The 17,883-nt window shown below is 33.8% G+C and overlaps 1 protein-coding gene across 2 annotated transcripts in view; it reads left to right on the forward strand.

Moving 5' to 3' along the window:
* The window catches only part of dysf (dysfusion), a 124,794-nt gene that overhangs the window by 92,046 nt on the left and 14,865 nt on the right, over positions 1-17,883 (forward strand). Inside the window, exons 7-8 of one of the 2 annotated variants that reach the window (XM_053759766.2) lie at positions 3,937-4,121; positions 9,285-9,391. In XM_053759766.2, the coding sequence (XP_053615741.1) occupies positions 3,937-4,121; positions 9,285-9,391 (292 nt within the window). The remainder of the gene's footprint in view (positions 1-3,936; positions 4,122-9,284; positions 9,392-17,883) is intronic. The other variant, XM_053759767.2, reaches the window with a different exon arrangement.

The following is a 17,883-nucleotide window of genomic DNA, read 5'->3' on the forward strand; positions in this document are numbered from 1 at the left end:
CCGAATTGTTTAACAACACTACTCTCGTATTATGTGCTCCATTTTTAATCTATGATACAATCTGGCCCACAGACATCATAAACGTATCTTGTTGAGGAGATTAAACTTTTTACAATGATCTTGCGTTATTGTACTCTTTATTTCCGTATTCATAGTTTTGTTATTAAAATTAATACTTATTCACATTTTAAATTAATAGTAATACCACTTATTTGTAGTCATTCGCAATTAAAATATACTTATTAAATCAAATGAATGAGTCTATTGCAGTAGTCGTAGTTTATTGCAGTAGTCACATTATCATAACGGCATTTACTGTCTATACGCTCTGTTTATAATATTTATATTTGACTATTTTCACAATTTTTTTCCTTTTAAATTGCAGCGAGAGAATTTTCTCTCGCTGCAATTTAAAAGGAAACGATAATTTGAAAGGATCGATGGACACGGGTTTGTGCGCGCTTCATGGCAATATGTCATTTTAGCAAAATGTCCCTTCTGCAAAATTTCTATTCCATATGAAATCCATAAAAATCGAAAACGTTCATCGTGCTAACCTCGCAGATGCTCAAATCGAATTTATTGAGCTAAGTTTAAATTATGCAAAACACACAGCCGATGCAACGATATCAAACAACAATATTGACAGACAACTCACAGTTCAAACATAACTCCAGTTGTTTTATTTGACACTTGTCTGAGGAGAGACTCGTCACGAAAGACCATGAGAATGTTGACTTTGAGAATATCTTGATAACATTTTTTCAGATATTATATTTAAATTTTTATAGCATTACAATAGTTATTGACACAGTAGAAAGGGTCAAATTTGATTAAAAATATCTAAAAAAATAATTTATGTGCCTTATATATTACTGTGATGTAAAGATTCACCACTAAATATTATGCTTTTTTATACACCGCTTTTTTATACTCGTAATAACATTCGGTTTGTCCTAATAACAAATGTCTTACAGAAGTCTATAAGTCTTGCTCTTTCTGTATGTATTTTATAAATAAGTATCAATTTGATTTGTGTAGATTTTATACATACATACAATAACAATTCTTCTTAGCAGTGGTCGTTCCGAAATGCTAATAGCTTGTTGCTCTATAAATAATATTTAATTTAGAATGTGACATGAAAACCTGTGAAGGTCTAGTTTCTGAATAAATAATTTTATTTTTGATAAAATGTAGCTATTCACATAAAACTTAATACAGAAAATAACCCAGAAATCATGCTTGTTAACATCCTTCGAAACGAGTCGGCTGGGTTATAAACGTAATTACATTAATTACACATTTATTTTATACTACTACGAGTATAAACACGGTACTCAAACCCACACTATGAATACGGCCGAGATCAATACAATAAAATATATCGACCAAGGCCACTTTGTTCCGTATTGAACATCAACACAAATTAAAAATATTACAGAATATAATAAGGTTTATTCATGAATTGTACCCTAATAGCACCTAATGTATGTATTGTACGCCAAACAGAAAGTCGCCATGCCTTTTGGTGAATCACGTCGTTAGTTCTCTGAGCGTTTCGACTGCTGCGACTGCGCTGTCATTACGATCCGTCAATGTTCCTGAGAAAGGTCCATGGAATTAGTAGGTACTCCGTAAATCCATGGGAAGGAATCATTTCCAAAGTGAATCATTTATAAAATATACATTACCACAGTATATTGTAAAGTCATATTAATTATTGTAAAGTCAGATAGTAAAACTTATTCTTGTCTTTGTTGAAATTGAAAAAATTGTATAGCGCGGTCCACGCAATGGGGCCTTCAGAGTTGGTTTATTATTTTTCTTCTTTTTATGCTCAATATATGGTTATCATCATCAGCCTACCCTTATCCCACTTTAAGTGGGGTTGGTACAGCATGTCAGTCTCCTCCACTTTCCCCTATCTGTTACTTCCTTTTTAGCCATATCTCTAATACACTCAATCCACCTCTTCTCGGCCTCGGCCTGCTCCTACTTCTTTTCCCATTCAATTTCAAACCTTTCTTACAATATTATTTTCCTCCCTTCTCATAACGTGACCATCGAAGCCTATATTACTTTCCAATTTTCCTATGATTGGTGCTACCTTGAGACTCCCTCTCACATATTCGTTCCTTATCTTATCCATCCTTGTCACTCCACACATCCATCGAAGCATAATAATCTCCGCAACAAAAGTCGTCTTTCATCCGAATATGGTTAATTTCTTGAAATATATATATATATATATATTTAATTTTGATGAAGCAAAAACTTCAAAACCGATATAGGTAATAATATATATAATCTCATCGAATTAAAATTATCGAGAAAACTAAATCGAAGTTCGACAGATAGACTTTCGCCTTTATTATGCCTTTATATATTTCTATCGTCTGGATATGTTATAACAGTCCCAGTGAGCGGCTGAACTGTGAACTTGTTGGTACCATTGTTAGAAAGAATGCCATTGAGCCCCGCCCTAACTGATGTCAAAGTTGAAGTGTTAAAATATGAAATATATAACGAATTGACGACCTTGGGATGTCTGTTCGTTTGGGTTGAGACATTTGAAATCTGTTGTGAGAAAGTAGAATGTTAAGAATTTAGACACTTGACGGTCAATAGCGAGCGTCTATTGCAGAATTCATAAGAATGCATTTATGTAATAGGCAAAAATTTTGTTGTTATCTGTGTGCATGCATAAGTCACAAAAACATAAAGTAAAATACATAATTTGACTGACAAACATCGATTTTAATGTTACTTGTGAATTCTGATTTTAACATTGCTATGAGTGACAAACATGTCAGATACAACTCTGTGACCTTTACATGAAATTACGACGAAAGATTGAAAGAAAGCGAGGTGAACTTATTATTAGATTTAATGGTCAAACATTATCTAAGTAGCATAAATAATTTTGTCATTCATATAATGTACCTATTTCTGTTGCCGCTATAACAAAAAGTATTAAAATGAGAGTAATGATATTATAGAAATATATTTTATTTACTAAACAACAATATAAAAATAAAATAATTCGGAAAAACCTATTCCTACGTAATTGGTACAAAGATAATTTATGTTCTGTTCGTAACTGGTTACGAACCGTCAGTTACCTACGCAGCCGAAGGGTAGACTTCCTTTATTAACATTTAGTCGAATTCTATACCCATTATATTTGCTGTCTCTTTTGTTATATAAAACCAAAGAGATAACAATATTCTTGGACAAATAATTTTGTAAGTTTAATATTTGTTTGGTACCTCCCTTACTCAAACTTGTCACAGCCAATCTTATATTTTCCTAAATTAAAAAAAAAGCCTTGACAACTAACATTAATTTTATTTTATACATAACCTTCATATTTTTATGAACAAATTTAACTCACACGTTGACATGATGCCTAAAATAAAGGATTGATAGATCATATCATTAAAATTAATACGTTAAATCCATCATACCTTGTTTACGAAGTCGGTAAATCAAAACCTGTCGACGAATCAGTAATACTGTGTATACTTAGGCAATTCTTACAAATTGCTTGAACGTTTTGGTAGTGTATTTTTAAAGTTAAATTAATTATACTAACATTGATAAATGAGATGTGTTAATCTTAACTATGACACGTCATTGATAAAGTTTTTTAGGAGTAAATACGTTGTAATGAAATACATATACTTAGCCCATGTGCCTGACTTTTGTTCTATAATTTTCAATTAAAATATATTAGGTTATTTTTCTTGGAATCAATTTTAAGTAATTTAGTTATTTAAAGTAATTTATCAAAAACTATTAGTATCATCGTCATCATGATATATCAATTGATCATCAACATATGATTCACAGAGCAACTCTTAGCGTGGCCCATGTTGCACAATGGTAAACGTATGATTTTTTTACAATCCTTACAAAACCCTATCTTTACAGGTGGTGCTAGTAAGGGGTCACTACGTATCGTACCTACCGCTGTGCAGCCGCAACGAGCCCGTGTTCCTGGCCGTGTGCACGCCGCTCGCGATGCCTGAGACGCGCGAGTGCGTCGTGCACGGCGCCACCAACGTGTTCACCACCGTGCACGCCATGGACATGAAGATACTGCACATCGACGCCAAGTACGTCACACCACTGTGCCACTCTGTAACCCAACCCTTATAGTATTCCTTGCAGTGTGAAGTCTTCTTTACCCTGTACATCGTTATTAGATTCGGGGCGTCAAATATTTCTAATATGCTTTTATTCTAATTTGGTCAAATGCTGGAGTATTCTCTATCATCCCTAGTAACGATATCAGACTTAACTAATATGCGGTCTAAAGTCCCGAATTTATTTATCGCCAAAAGTACTTCGCCATCATCTTCCATAGCTTGTCCCTTTCTATACGGCCTGTCTCTCGAATACATCAAACGTCTCATACTTACTAACCGGTCTCATTGTGTAGTCCTGCATAAGTTGCAAGCAACAAGGTACTCGATAAAAATAACACATTCAGTCACCCACTTTCCATAACTTCCTACATTATACAGCGGTTCAAGGGTAAACAATAAACAATAGTTGTTGATGCAAGCTACCGTCCGTCAGGCAGATGTATGACAAAGCTATTATTGAAATGTTTCATATTCATGCTGTGACGAGGATGATGTTCAGATTGTATTAATATAATATAGCTTTGTTTGTAGCACGAGTATCTCTAGAACTAAAGATTGGTTAAATCTGTGTCCAATATGTCTAGATATATTGAACTATTCCGCTTAACAATATGAGAATTATTCCGCGCCTTGCCTGATCTTCATATAGGCGGTTAGCTTTCATAACAATCCGTCCAATAGCTTTTGCGTGAAAGAGTAACAAACATACATACAGTTTGTAAGGATGTGTGTGTGTACGTGACATAACAACTTCAAATATTGTTTTATTTTTTCTTTGAAAAAATTACTGTCTAAATGTGAACTGTGCTTCAATGGCACGGGATAATAAAGACAGTATGAAGAACGAGGTTGTATTGACAGACATCAGGAAAATAAATATAATAAGTATATGTACCCGATGTACCCTTACTAATAATTATTATAAGTGTGAAAGTGTGTTTGTCCTTTTTCACTTCGAACGGAGCATTCGATTTAGGTGATTTTGGTGTGGTAATAAATGGAGATCCAGATTTCAAGCAACTTGGGCCACAAAATATGAATTATCATTCTAAATTATTATTGATTAGAGTGGTCGGCTCGACGAATAAGAAAACTATAAATTTTAGAGACTTGTTTTTCTTGAAATAGGCATTACTATTTATACAAAGTCTATTACTACTTACATCTATACACAGTCTAGCGTCTATTCAAAATCCTGTCAACATTCATGTAAAAATTAATACAAAATGAATACGGCGAGGGAATGCCGCCAGCGTTATGGGCACATTTGCACCAGGTGCGTCACTGGGCGGTCTTTTTTCACTAAGTTTCTAATATTGTATTGTAAAGTATGTTGTGAATTAATATTGATTTCTATTGTAAATTTTACTTATTCAATAAATGATAGTACTTATAGAATTTGCTTTCACATTATGAAAAATAATTACTTGCTTGCTCGTAAGATTATACGATTTCTCATACAAAATAGATTCATATCGTCACCTGCGGTAGCCGCACTTACCATACAATGACAGACTACATGCTTCTGTGGAGCTTGATGGATTATACCGTTTTGATTATTCCACTTGCATTGCATTGTTTTTGAAAGTAGTGTTATGGAGTTGTCAGTTATTGACAACTACTGTGATGGTGACTACAATTGGTAAGTTTTTCATGTAAACGTGCCGTTTTTGCATAAGACGCTTCCGGCTCACTAATGCCACATATTATTATGCTACATATTTTTATCGATTTCTATTATTTATTAGCGAAAACTAAAAATGCCAGTAGTTTGAAGCTTTTTGAGAAATCACTATCCTTACATACGAGTATCATAAAACAAATGCGTCTGTCTGCGATAAACTAAAAAACTACTGCACAGATTTTCATGCGGTTTTCATCAATAGATTGTGTGGTTGCTGAGGAAGGTTTAGGTGTATGATTCATTATGTTTTTACCCGGGCGAAGCCGAGACGGGCCACTAGTATAATATAACATTTATATTTGTATGGATAGCCAGTTCAAAAAACATTACTGAATAATGTACGAAATATTGCACAGTTGACCGATAACCGCAAAGGTCAGCCGTAATACACTCAAAAGCATTTAAAATTGAACAACGGGAACATTTGTAGCCGTATCATAAAGTGTTCTACAGATCAGACAGATAGCTGTTACAAAGTAGAAAGGTATTTAGACAAATATTTTCTTACGAGCTAGTCTTTAGACTGAAGTAACAGTTAAGTATTTAGGAATTTCTCAACGTTTATAACGAATAGAATGCAAAGATTTCTCTCACGACACAAAAAGATTGTGGTAAAAAAAACATTTTTTGTGCGACAAATCATCATTGAGACAATGATGAATTCCTTGAAAATATGGTCGATCACAGCTGTCAATGTATAAATTTCTCGTGGACAAATCGACCGACATGCAGATACATTTGTACCAAGATTATCTGCAAACGCCGCCATACGTCACCGAGTATTGTCAACAGTCGTCATTGTCCTGTCTTTCATATATTATTCTATCCTATCCGGATGTTGGTTTCCATTGAAATCACCAGTTTATCATAAAATGGTAATAATTTAGTTAATTCAATATCTATGGCAATTGTTACTTGATTTGTGTCACATTTATATACTATTAACATTTATTAAGTTATAAATGCGGTTAATATGAATGTTCATTAAAACAAAGTATGTACCAGTCCCCTCCCGCGTGGATTGTAAAGGTCAATCATGGGAAAGTGCTCTGAATTCAAGATTCTTCTCATAAACCTGTCGCTATTTAATCTCAAATTATACCAATATACAGCTACCAACCAACCACAAGCATCCACTATACTGCTAAACCTTACTTTCACGTTTCGCGACTCTTGGCTCTGTCTACTCCGTAAGGGATAAAAACGTGACACTATCTGTATTCAATCTCTTGACTACTTATAAAATCTTGTAAATATTATATGAGTATTAGATGTAGGTACAATGCATTTTTACATATGTTTTTTTATATACAAATTGTACCGTCCTATCGACCTTAAAGAGTCTAAAAGGACTATTTAGATGTCTTGGTTTCATTAAATTTTGTTTCTAACAAAACCATTAAGATTTAACTAGTAACAATGAGATAAGGATAATAACTCTTCAGCAATAACTTGTGTGACTAGCACCGCAGTCTATGGCTCAGTCGCAGTCTCAGCAGCCTTGTCCCAACTGCACCACATGCTGCACTATGGAGTACTTGAACGAGGCCAATGACAGAGCGATCAGCCTGACCATATACTGGTCGAACATCGTCTGATTTGCCACTCCGACTGGACAAGAAAAAGAAGAAGGATAACATAATATGACGTCCTGTAAACAGTTATATAGGTACATTACCTGCATCCGAATAAATTTAAATTAAATACAACACAACTTGTGAGTATGCACCTAAAATCATTTCGAGTTGTTAGGCATTGCGTCTTATGAATTCTTCGTCCTATATTGATCAAAGAACACTTCAGAAAAAAAAAAACAAAACATTTCAATTACAAATATCGATATGTCTCATCAAATATAAACAATACCAAGACCTCTACAACATCTTAAAATTATATTGTGCAATAATTTATAAGAGCTACTTATTTTCTTTGCATCAAATATCAAGTGAGCACTTCTGCTGTCCATAGTTTTAAAACCAACCTTTTTTACTGTGACATAAGAACTGTTATAACATAAATAATAAGCTATATTAATATTTGTCTTGATAGTACCTACTTACGTGTAAGTTAGGTTTTCTTTACTATGTGGGCCAAGGTTTTGAAGCTTTGTTAGCTATTAATAAATTTATTGTTTGTACATTTGAATTATTTATTCTACTGATGCTTCTGGGGTTTGCATAAGTCAAGATCTGTACATATCATAGAAAAAAAGTTAATACAACTAAATATATATTTAGATGCACTTTATGACACCCTTGCTAATCTGTGTTTCGTCTAATGGTTAGTCAACCATCAGGTAGAAAATGCCATATGGCGTTAAATCCATCTTTTAAGTAGATACATTATTTTCTTGTATTTTTTTCAATAATTTTTTTTTAATAAATATAATATATATCTACTGCTCTTGTTCCATAATTCTGCATAAATATATAATATTATTATCTCAAATAAGTTATAAATAGTTACCAACACTAATTTATTTCAATAACTATAAAATCTCCAAGAGTACATAAAAATTATTTCTAAACTTATTAAATTCTACTTGAATGTATTTTATCCTACCTATGCTATACAGGCTTAGCTTTAATTAAAAAAAAACATAGCATTTAAAACCTCAATTTTCATTACATCTTGACACCTCCGGCCGAAAATTAATGACAGACATAATGAAAAGAAAAATAACTAATCTATTTGTTAAGCTTACGCATCGGTGCCATAGAATTATGAAACCAGATAGTGAAAAGGAATTGAAGTCTGGAACCCAAGGCTACTAAAGATTGATCGTTCAGATGACCCCTCTGATATTTGTTTAGTCTATGTCAAGTTCACTATAATTGCATTTATCGTGATTTTGATTGAGTAGGTATCTGAAACATTCACTCTTTTGTGACGGAATTAGATATGTGAATTAAAATAGACTTACCAAATTAAGTGATGAAATCTGGACTTGTATAGACTTGGATTGGATTTCACCAATCAACTTTAACGTTAACTCTAACCTGTGAAGAAAAAGTAAAGTAGGTCATTTTGTCTAAACGTCTAAATGTTAGCGGTGGCGGAGGTTAGAGGAAACGTAAAAGTTTAGTGTACTCACCATAATATATATATTTTTTTAGTTATATTAAATTTATTGGCATCGGGAAAACATTGAAAAATGAGTTACTTTAACTTTGACTTTGATCAACGTTAGTTATCCTACCCAAAAAATGATGAACCCTTGCAGAATTGGCGCGTGAACTGTTGTGGTCATTCAATAAACTAACCCCGTTATTCATAAAAAAGTTAAACATGCTTTAAGCTAAAATATGTTTTGTCTTTATCGCACTTTACAAAATTTAGCATTGACAGAACGAGCGAAACATGCTTTAACTTAAAGTATGCTTTATCTTTTACAATAACAGTAAAAAGGTAACACTGAAGTTAATAACAATGTTTCGTTTGTCCAGTAGCGAGTGGCACCTGGGCTGGGAGAGGAGTTCCCTGCACGGAGTGAGCTGGTACCACCTCCTACATCCAGACTGCTGCAAGGAAGCCCAGACGAAGCATCGGTTGAGTGAGTATTTTATGTTTCGTTATATTTCTATTAAAATGTCACGCTACAATAAAGAAATTTAAAAAAAAAAATTAAAAAAAATGTTATACTAAATACCAAAAACAAACGCGCACGTACCTTTTCATAACGAAACGCGAAAGCGTAAAATTTATTAAAATAAAAATCGACACAGGTCGATGTCGTAACTGGATTACAATTTTTTCGAATCCTTTATTTCGTATAAAATTATTGTCTTATACATGTAATACCTATAATAAATGCAATATTACATTACAGTAAAAGTAAAAACTAGAAATCCCATATTTGAATGTATGATTATGCTACGAATGTCCGATAGGTACCTACTTATATACTTCTATTTTATGCTAGTCCTAACTTCGTAACTAATATTATACCTAAATGCGAAAGTAAGTTTGTTACCTCTTCACGCTCTGTCTACTTAACCAATCTTCTTGAAATTTTGCACACATATAGTTTGAAGTACGGAGAAGGACATAGGGTACCTTTCATCCCGTAAAAATGACTGCTTCAGTGGGAAATCACGCGGGAGAAGCCGCGGGCAAAAGCTAGTACGTATATAAAACATTCTCACTTTCGCTCAAAACGCACATTGTCGAGTGTCGTAGGTTATCGGCTGAGATGTTAGTCTAATCTACATTTCATCCCGTAAAAATGACTGCTTCAGTGGGAAATCACGCGGGAGAAGCCGCGGGCAAAAGCTAGTACGTATATAAAACATTCTCACTTTCGCTCAAAACGCACATTGTCGAGTGTCGTAGGTTATCGGCTGAGATGTTAGTCTAATCTACATTTCGCAACGAACTTGCGCAAGGGCCTCGATGAGAGGATAATACTGGGGTTTTCACACGTGAGAATGGATGTCAACTCGGCATGCGTTTAGATTTAGGACATAGGACAATAAATTATATTTAGTACAATAATTTATATTTGAGCTGCGTTTGTTTCTTTGGCAATGTAAACGTAATACGTTTTCTGATTTGTGATGTAATGAAACGTTGAAAAAGTTGTTTTAAAACCCATTTAAAAATGCACTTGATGAAATTAAACACTTTCTCTTTATTATCTCAACTAATTTACTACAAATGTGAAAGTAAGTTTGTTTGTTTGTTACCTCTTCACGCTCCATCTACTCAACCAATCTTCTGGAAATGTTACATACATATAGTTTGAAGTATGGAGAAGGACATAGGGTACCTTTTATCCCGGAAAAATAACTGTTCCCGTGGAAACTTTACATGAGCGAAGCCCCGGGCAAAAGCTAGTAATAAACATCGATAATTAAATAATAGAGTAGTGTTTATAAAGAACAATGAAGAAAAATATTTATGGTTCAGATTAGGTAGGTATACAAATTGAAAAGCAACTTAGAATAACAAATTAAGTGTAGAATCGTTCTATGAAATCGTGTAGGTACATGTCCCAAATGATCATCTAATTACTGAAACATCACACGAAGATTGCCGATACGTTGCGATAACGTGGCGAAAGCGAGTGACGTGACGATCGTGTGGCCAGGACGTGAGCGATTAGATGCGAACCGAGAACTCGATTATTTTAGGGTTGCTACCGAATACATTTCAATGAAAAATATTGTAATTATTTATTTCACAACATTACAACAGTATGCACTAATGAAGGACGTATGGCATTTTGTACATAATATTTATATACATATAGCATTTAAATAACTCATAAATAACAGAAAATGCCATTCAACAATACGTCCACCTTTTTGGTTGTTGAAATAAAAAGAGTACATTTTTTTATGCCAAAATTCATGCAGTAACCAATCATTTTGACTGGACTTTGGTTCAAAGACATTTCGTTTCGTTATGCAAGAGCCCTTTGCAAATAAGAAAATACTTTATATTATTAATTTGCTAGGTATCTATTTATTACATTCATATATCTAGTGGCTTTGTTTGTTGGTGTGATATGTATGTCTGTATCTTTGGAATTAACTATTTGAAAAAATATTATTAATGTATGATAATACAATATCCTATCAAAAAGTCCCACGAAAGCGAAGCCGTGACAAACAGTGTACACAAAATCCAACTCAAAACTCAATACAGATCAAATAATCTAATATAGGTAGTAGGTGTATTTTAAATTCAATAATTGACGTTTCAAAATAATTTAAACTGACAATAATATCGAATTACATACAATATGTGGTAGCAAATAAATTCTTGAGAAATAGAACTAAGAAATTATTAGAATTGAATTAAACTTTTATGGACTAATAAATGTCTACGTCATATAAACGTAATCCTGTTAAACACTATATTCTGAACTATATAACTCGAAAGCCACCATTAAATTGTTTATTTACAATCACCGCCATCGAGTTTTGTTTATCTTGTTACCCGCTAAAAGCTCTAATTTAAAGCTTTTACAATCTTCCGGTTGTCTATTAAAAAGCTAGCTCCAGTTTTGTCGAAGAAAACCAGATATAAGTATAGTAAAATATTTTTTATTTTACTATAATTACATCTGTGAGAATAGATATAAAAAAAGTATGTTTGTTACTCTTTCACGCATAATCTACTGGACGAATTATTATGAAATTTGGTACACAGATAGAATATAACTTGAAATAACACATAGGGTACTTTTTATCCCGAAATTCCCACGCGAGCGAAGCCCCAGTGCGCAACTAGTTATAGATAAAGAGAGACTAGGTCTAGACCAGCCAAATGTAGTGTGGGCTTTTAAGTAACCTACTATATTGGCACAATAAGGTAGGTACCAAAATTGAATTAAAAACAACTTGGACGACGGTTTTCATTCTCTATCTTTGTATTATCTTTTAATGTAATGCTAATATAACTTACTTCAGAGTTTACATTTTACGTAATCTACCTACTTAGCAACATAACCCTATTTTATTTACAACTAACTCGTAAACCACAGACAAACAATTTAACCAGTAACGTTGACAGCGTGAAATTCGAAATTTGAAATAAATAGGGCTGCTCGTGACTGGCTGTGACGGAATCGAGGAACATCTGAATTCAGAAATGGAACACTTTCGCGGGCGCTTCCCGGGTCGACAGTGACGAGGTTGCATACGTGATTTAATTTATGGCCGTCATGTTGGTAGCACGCCTTATCTCTGTCACGGAATGATTGCACATTCTCATTGTTAACTTAGAACACATTGCGATCATTAATTAAGGCAAAACGTATTCTCTACGAACTATTTATTATATTACAAAAATTGATGACGTCTTTGAAATACTTTATAGATATATTCACTTTTTCATAAGCACACGTTTTCAATTTTTTATTGAATAGAATTCTGCTTTATAGCAAGGTCGATATGAAATTTCTGAATAATTTATATGAGTGTACTACAATTTATGTAAATCAATAAAATAAGTCCATAAAAAAGAAATTTGCCTATAACTTACTTATTATTTACTAGCTGCGCCCGGGCCTTCGCTCCCGTGGGAATTTCGGGATAAAAAGTATCCTATGAATTTTAGTTATTTCAGGTTATATTCTACTCATGTACCGAATTTCATAATAATCCGTCCAGTAGATTTTGCGTGAAAAAGTAAGAAACATACACACATACATCCTCACAAACTCTTGCATTTATAATATAATATTAGTATCATTTAATGTATAGGTACTAACTACCAACGCACAGCTATTCCTTGCTGTTATACATATCACGGCAAGAATTAATTGTTTACATTTACACTCACATCATTACGTCATTCGTTAAGCCAAGCGTAGGTAGGTTTTAATACAGCTGCAAATCAAGCCCACTTTGCGTCCACAAAATAAGCACCAAGATAGAAGACGGTTAACTTAGACCACAGTCCGTGTAGTCGTCGATCTCCCCATGACTTAAAACCAACAGTTGAGAACGAAATTGCAGGAATAATCGACCGACATTAACCCCCATTAAGTCCGCAAACGTATGTGCAGACCATATTTTCTCAATTCACAACTTGACGCAACGATATACGGTCGATATTACCATAAACAATGATCATGAATTTGCAATGTTAATTTTGTCCGGAACGTTGGCAATAAGTTGTATCCGAGTCATCATTCGAATGATTCGATAATCGGCAAAGGACTGCGTATGCGGTGACCTTTGCGATGATACCACTATGCTGTGGGTATCAATCATGCTCATTACTCGTATATGTGCTATTTATTTTCAATGAGCATCTTCTGATGGATATGAATATACAAAAATTGCGTAAACACTGATTGATATTTATTTTATTTACATAGATTAAATACCTATGTTCCATCGTAATTAAAGTTTTACCAATTCAGCATCATCTGCATATGTCAGATGTAGTACACTTGCACACCTAATATTATATTTAACCATTCTAATTAAACTTATAATTCTAATTTTTTAAATTAAAAATTTGATTGTGCTTGGCATCAATTAGCCCAATGGAAATCAAAGATAAGGTGTTAAGCGTGATTAGACATATTCATTCTTGCCTTGAAGATTCCAAAATTTTAGGATTCGTGAAATTTCAACGAGGGGAGACAATTCCAGAGCACAGCAGTTCGCAGTAGGAAACAGGAACCAAATACGATGGAATGTGAAGACTGACCACACCGAGCCGTCCGTTAGCAAAACCGTGCTGGGCTAATAAGATCATGAAACTGCTAAGCAAACTCGCCGAAGTGTAGCCAATAATGCCAGCTCCATAATGTCACCAAACTCAGACACATGCCGACGCGAATGCGTGAAAATTACATAGCTTTAGTATGAGTACTTTTATATACCGCAATGAAAAACCAGCAATGTATACTATAAATGGAATTGTCGGCTCCACACTGTCGAACAGTTTGCGAAATTCATTAATCGGGCATTCATCAAATTATGGGGCATTTATACCCAATTTTCGATGAACTCCGGGGCGTAGTCGTCATCACGCTCTTCCGCTATTATTAGATCCTAAGTTTGATTCCTAGCGTGGACAAATATTTGTGACCACAGATATTTGTTAGTCTTAGATCAGTGATTTAAGTTTAGTATTTAATGTGGGCCGTTGAGTGTTGCCCATTTATTAGCAAGGGAGTACAACCACTGGGCACATTTTAATAATCTCTATTTCATTAACACTTAGTTACAAAGTTAAACTTGTCAAAATTCGATGTTAGTGAGTAATTCCGAGTCAATTTTAATCAAAAAGGTATAGGTATTTATGCCGACTTATCTCTAGGTACATTTGCATTTAATATTCTTTACAATCAAATTGGATATATTTCACTCTACTTGATATCTTGACGTAAAATCAGTAATTATACAGATGAAACGATAATAACCAGGTATTTATATATCTCAGGATCATTAGGAATCTAATTTAAATAATCACAATTACATATTATTAAAGTATAGTGTCTGCAGAGTCTATTAAAATTTCAACTCATTTTGGAGACATTGGAATAACACAGCACACTTTTTTGTTTTGAATTCCCAGCAGAGTAAAGCCTCAGCCGCAGCTAAAACTAAACAACTTTCGTGTTCGATCATGGAATAGATTTAAAAGGATTTTGAAAGTCTTAAAACTGTTCTTTTTGAGTCTTCATTCTAACGAATAAAATGTATATCTTTACTTTTAAACTAAATGCGGCACGTGCACAGCAAAATTGTATGGAATTCTAACGCACATGCACGTTCGCATATACAAGCATTCGTCACAATTCCAGCCGTGCTGCAAAAGAATTCGGTGTACACGGGTTAGTTGTCTATTTCTATATTTTAATATCATAATCCTAACTAATATTATAAATGCGAAAGTTTGTTTGTTTATTTGTTTGTTACCACCTCACGCTATATCTACTCAACCAATCTTCTTGAAATTTTTCATAAGTGTACTTTGAAGTATGGACAAGGACATGGGGTACCTTTCATCCCGGAAAATTAACGTGGCAAAGCCGCGGGCAAACCGATTTAAAAGAAAACACACTCATTTCGCGCTTTGACTTTTATGTACCTGTATTTATTTTATACATAATTATGTATCAATAATATACTTACTGTGTCCACAAGAACAACTGCCGACAAACTGCTCCATAGTTTGGCAGTTTATGTTAGGCCTTAATTACTGTTTTGTTCAATAGATACAAAATAATAAATTTGACTAAAGCGCCGGAAACCAGACTTCCATTCATGGATAACTATATCCAACAATTAGAACGTATTGTAAGGACCTTCAACCTCATTAAGAATGTCTCAATTTATGTATGCTATTAAATAATGCAGCGAAGGGAGTAGATGCACCGGATCTAGGTGTGATTTCTGATTAAGTCTGTTTGTATCCTAACTAATATTATAAATTCGAAGTAAGTTTATTTGTCACCTCTTAACTAAAATTATAAATTCGAAAGTTTGTTCGTTTGCTACCTCTTCAAGCTCTAATTACCTAATCTTCTTGAAAACGTGCAAACCACACCTGAATTTCTTGGCGAATATGTAAAAAATGTTACTAAATATGTACTTAAGTACCCACAAAACTTTCCTTGAGAACAATAGAAGTTGACAAGTGTTATCGTGCGTAACTTCAATCTGATAATGGCGTAAATACAAAACATGATGGTATCATATAGAAAGTACGGTTATTTTTAGTAAGTCGTTAACACACCTCTCATATTTTATTATAAGTACTATATTATATGTTATTATATTGTATGTTACAGTTTTGTAACGTGTGGTTCCGTCTTAGAATAGGACCACTTCACATCCTCTCATGGATATCGTATGAGGCGATTAGGGAACATATAGCCTAGGAAGCTGACAGGCAACAACAACATTCCCAAGCAGGGTTGACATTAAGCAGGCGGCCAGCTGTAAAATAACAGCCGAATCTTCAAAATTTCAAAATTATTTTTAAGCTGGGTTCTGCAGCGTCACAGCCCCGAGCGCAACAATATGCGGAGATGAGAGGTGTTTTAATAGTAATATTAATTTTACGGATATTTTAATATCTATACCTAATCTTTTTAAGGCTAGCACAACCATGGTTTCAAGATTCAATTCATTTATGATTGTCACCTCTTGCCTAAATGTAATAGACATTAGATAAGTACCTTATGTTCGTTCAATCCAGGTATTTATTACTTTATCATACTGCTGTAATGTTGTCGTTATACCACTTTGGCGCACTGGGATTGGTTCGTTACGTCTCATCTAATCGACTCTATAGCGAGAAGTGGAATACAAAACCCTTTAACCCTCAGATAACTTTGTTCTTGTAACCTGAAGTGGGCCTAACAATTGCAATCTCGTAGAAGGAAGACAATAAGTATATAACTCACCACCAGACGGCGCCCCAGCCTATGGCCTGTGCCCTCTGTCTAAATGTTTATTTCAATATGCTAACATGCTGTGTGCCGTGGCCCCGTTTATATGTTGACTTGCCTTCTTAGTCCTAAAAAAGTTAGGCTAAAGTATGTTTTGTCACTATCTATTAACTTTTACAATTTTTGACTTTCATCATCATCATATCGACTGTGTTGTTGCTAACCCTGGTATCAGATTTTATTCAAGTCGCCTAAAGGCATCTGACATGACTTTTGCGAATACTTACCGCCATCTAGTGGCATACATACTAGTGAACTAACTGTAAATCAGTGTCCGATTTCCTCACGATGTTTTCCTTCACCGGAAGCAAGTGGTGGTCGATGAAAACTACTAAATACGATTCAGATTGGTATGCAAACTAATATGGCACGAGTAAGATACGAACCTGAGACCTTTCGATCCACAGGCGGGCGTAATAATCATTTTACCACCATAGCTTAATTTTTGACTTTAATAGAAAGATACAAAACGTAGTACCTCGCAGGCTGTGCTTTATCTTTTTTATGAATAAGAGAATTGAGGCTTCTCAAAGTGTCCTTGAAATTAGGGAAACATACATGTAACTATGTAATAATACTTATTTACATGAATGTTTCCTGTTAGTTTATCAATAAAGAAACACTTCTTGATAAGCAAATAATAATTATAAATGAGATAATAATATAAATAATGCTTTTTCTTATCTTATGTTGTATCTGAAATATCTTGTTGTATAAAAGTGGATTTGTATATATCTATACGACTTTAGTAGCAAATAACTGTTAAAATAAAAAAACTCATATTGTCAAGTTTTATAATAAATAAATAATAAATATATTAGGACAAATCATACAGATTGAGCTACCCCCAAAGTAAGTTCGAGACTTGTGTTATGGGATACTAACTCAATGATACTATATTTTATAACAAATACATATATAGATAAACATCCAAGACCTAATAATAACTACGCTACGTTAACGCTGTGTGTAAATAAAATAGTATAAAGCCATTTATCACAATTATAACAAGACAAACAAATCATTATATGACATTATTTGCTACTTATCGAGCCAATCAGCGTGGCCTTTTGTGACAAACAGACAGACATCTCTTATATGGCCGTGTGTGCCTACCAACT

The sequence above is a fragment of the Plodia interpunctella genome, chromosome 19 (genome assembly GCF_027563975.2).
Source record: "Plodia interpunctella isolate USDA-ARS_2022_Savannah chromosome 19, ilPloInte3.2, whole genome shotgun sequence".
In the NCBI taxonomy this organism is placed as follows: domain Eukaryota; kingdom Metazoa; phylum Arthropoda; class Insecta; order Lepidoptera; family Pyralidae; genus Plodia; species Plodia interpunctella.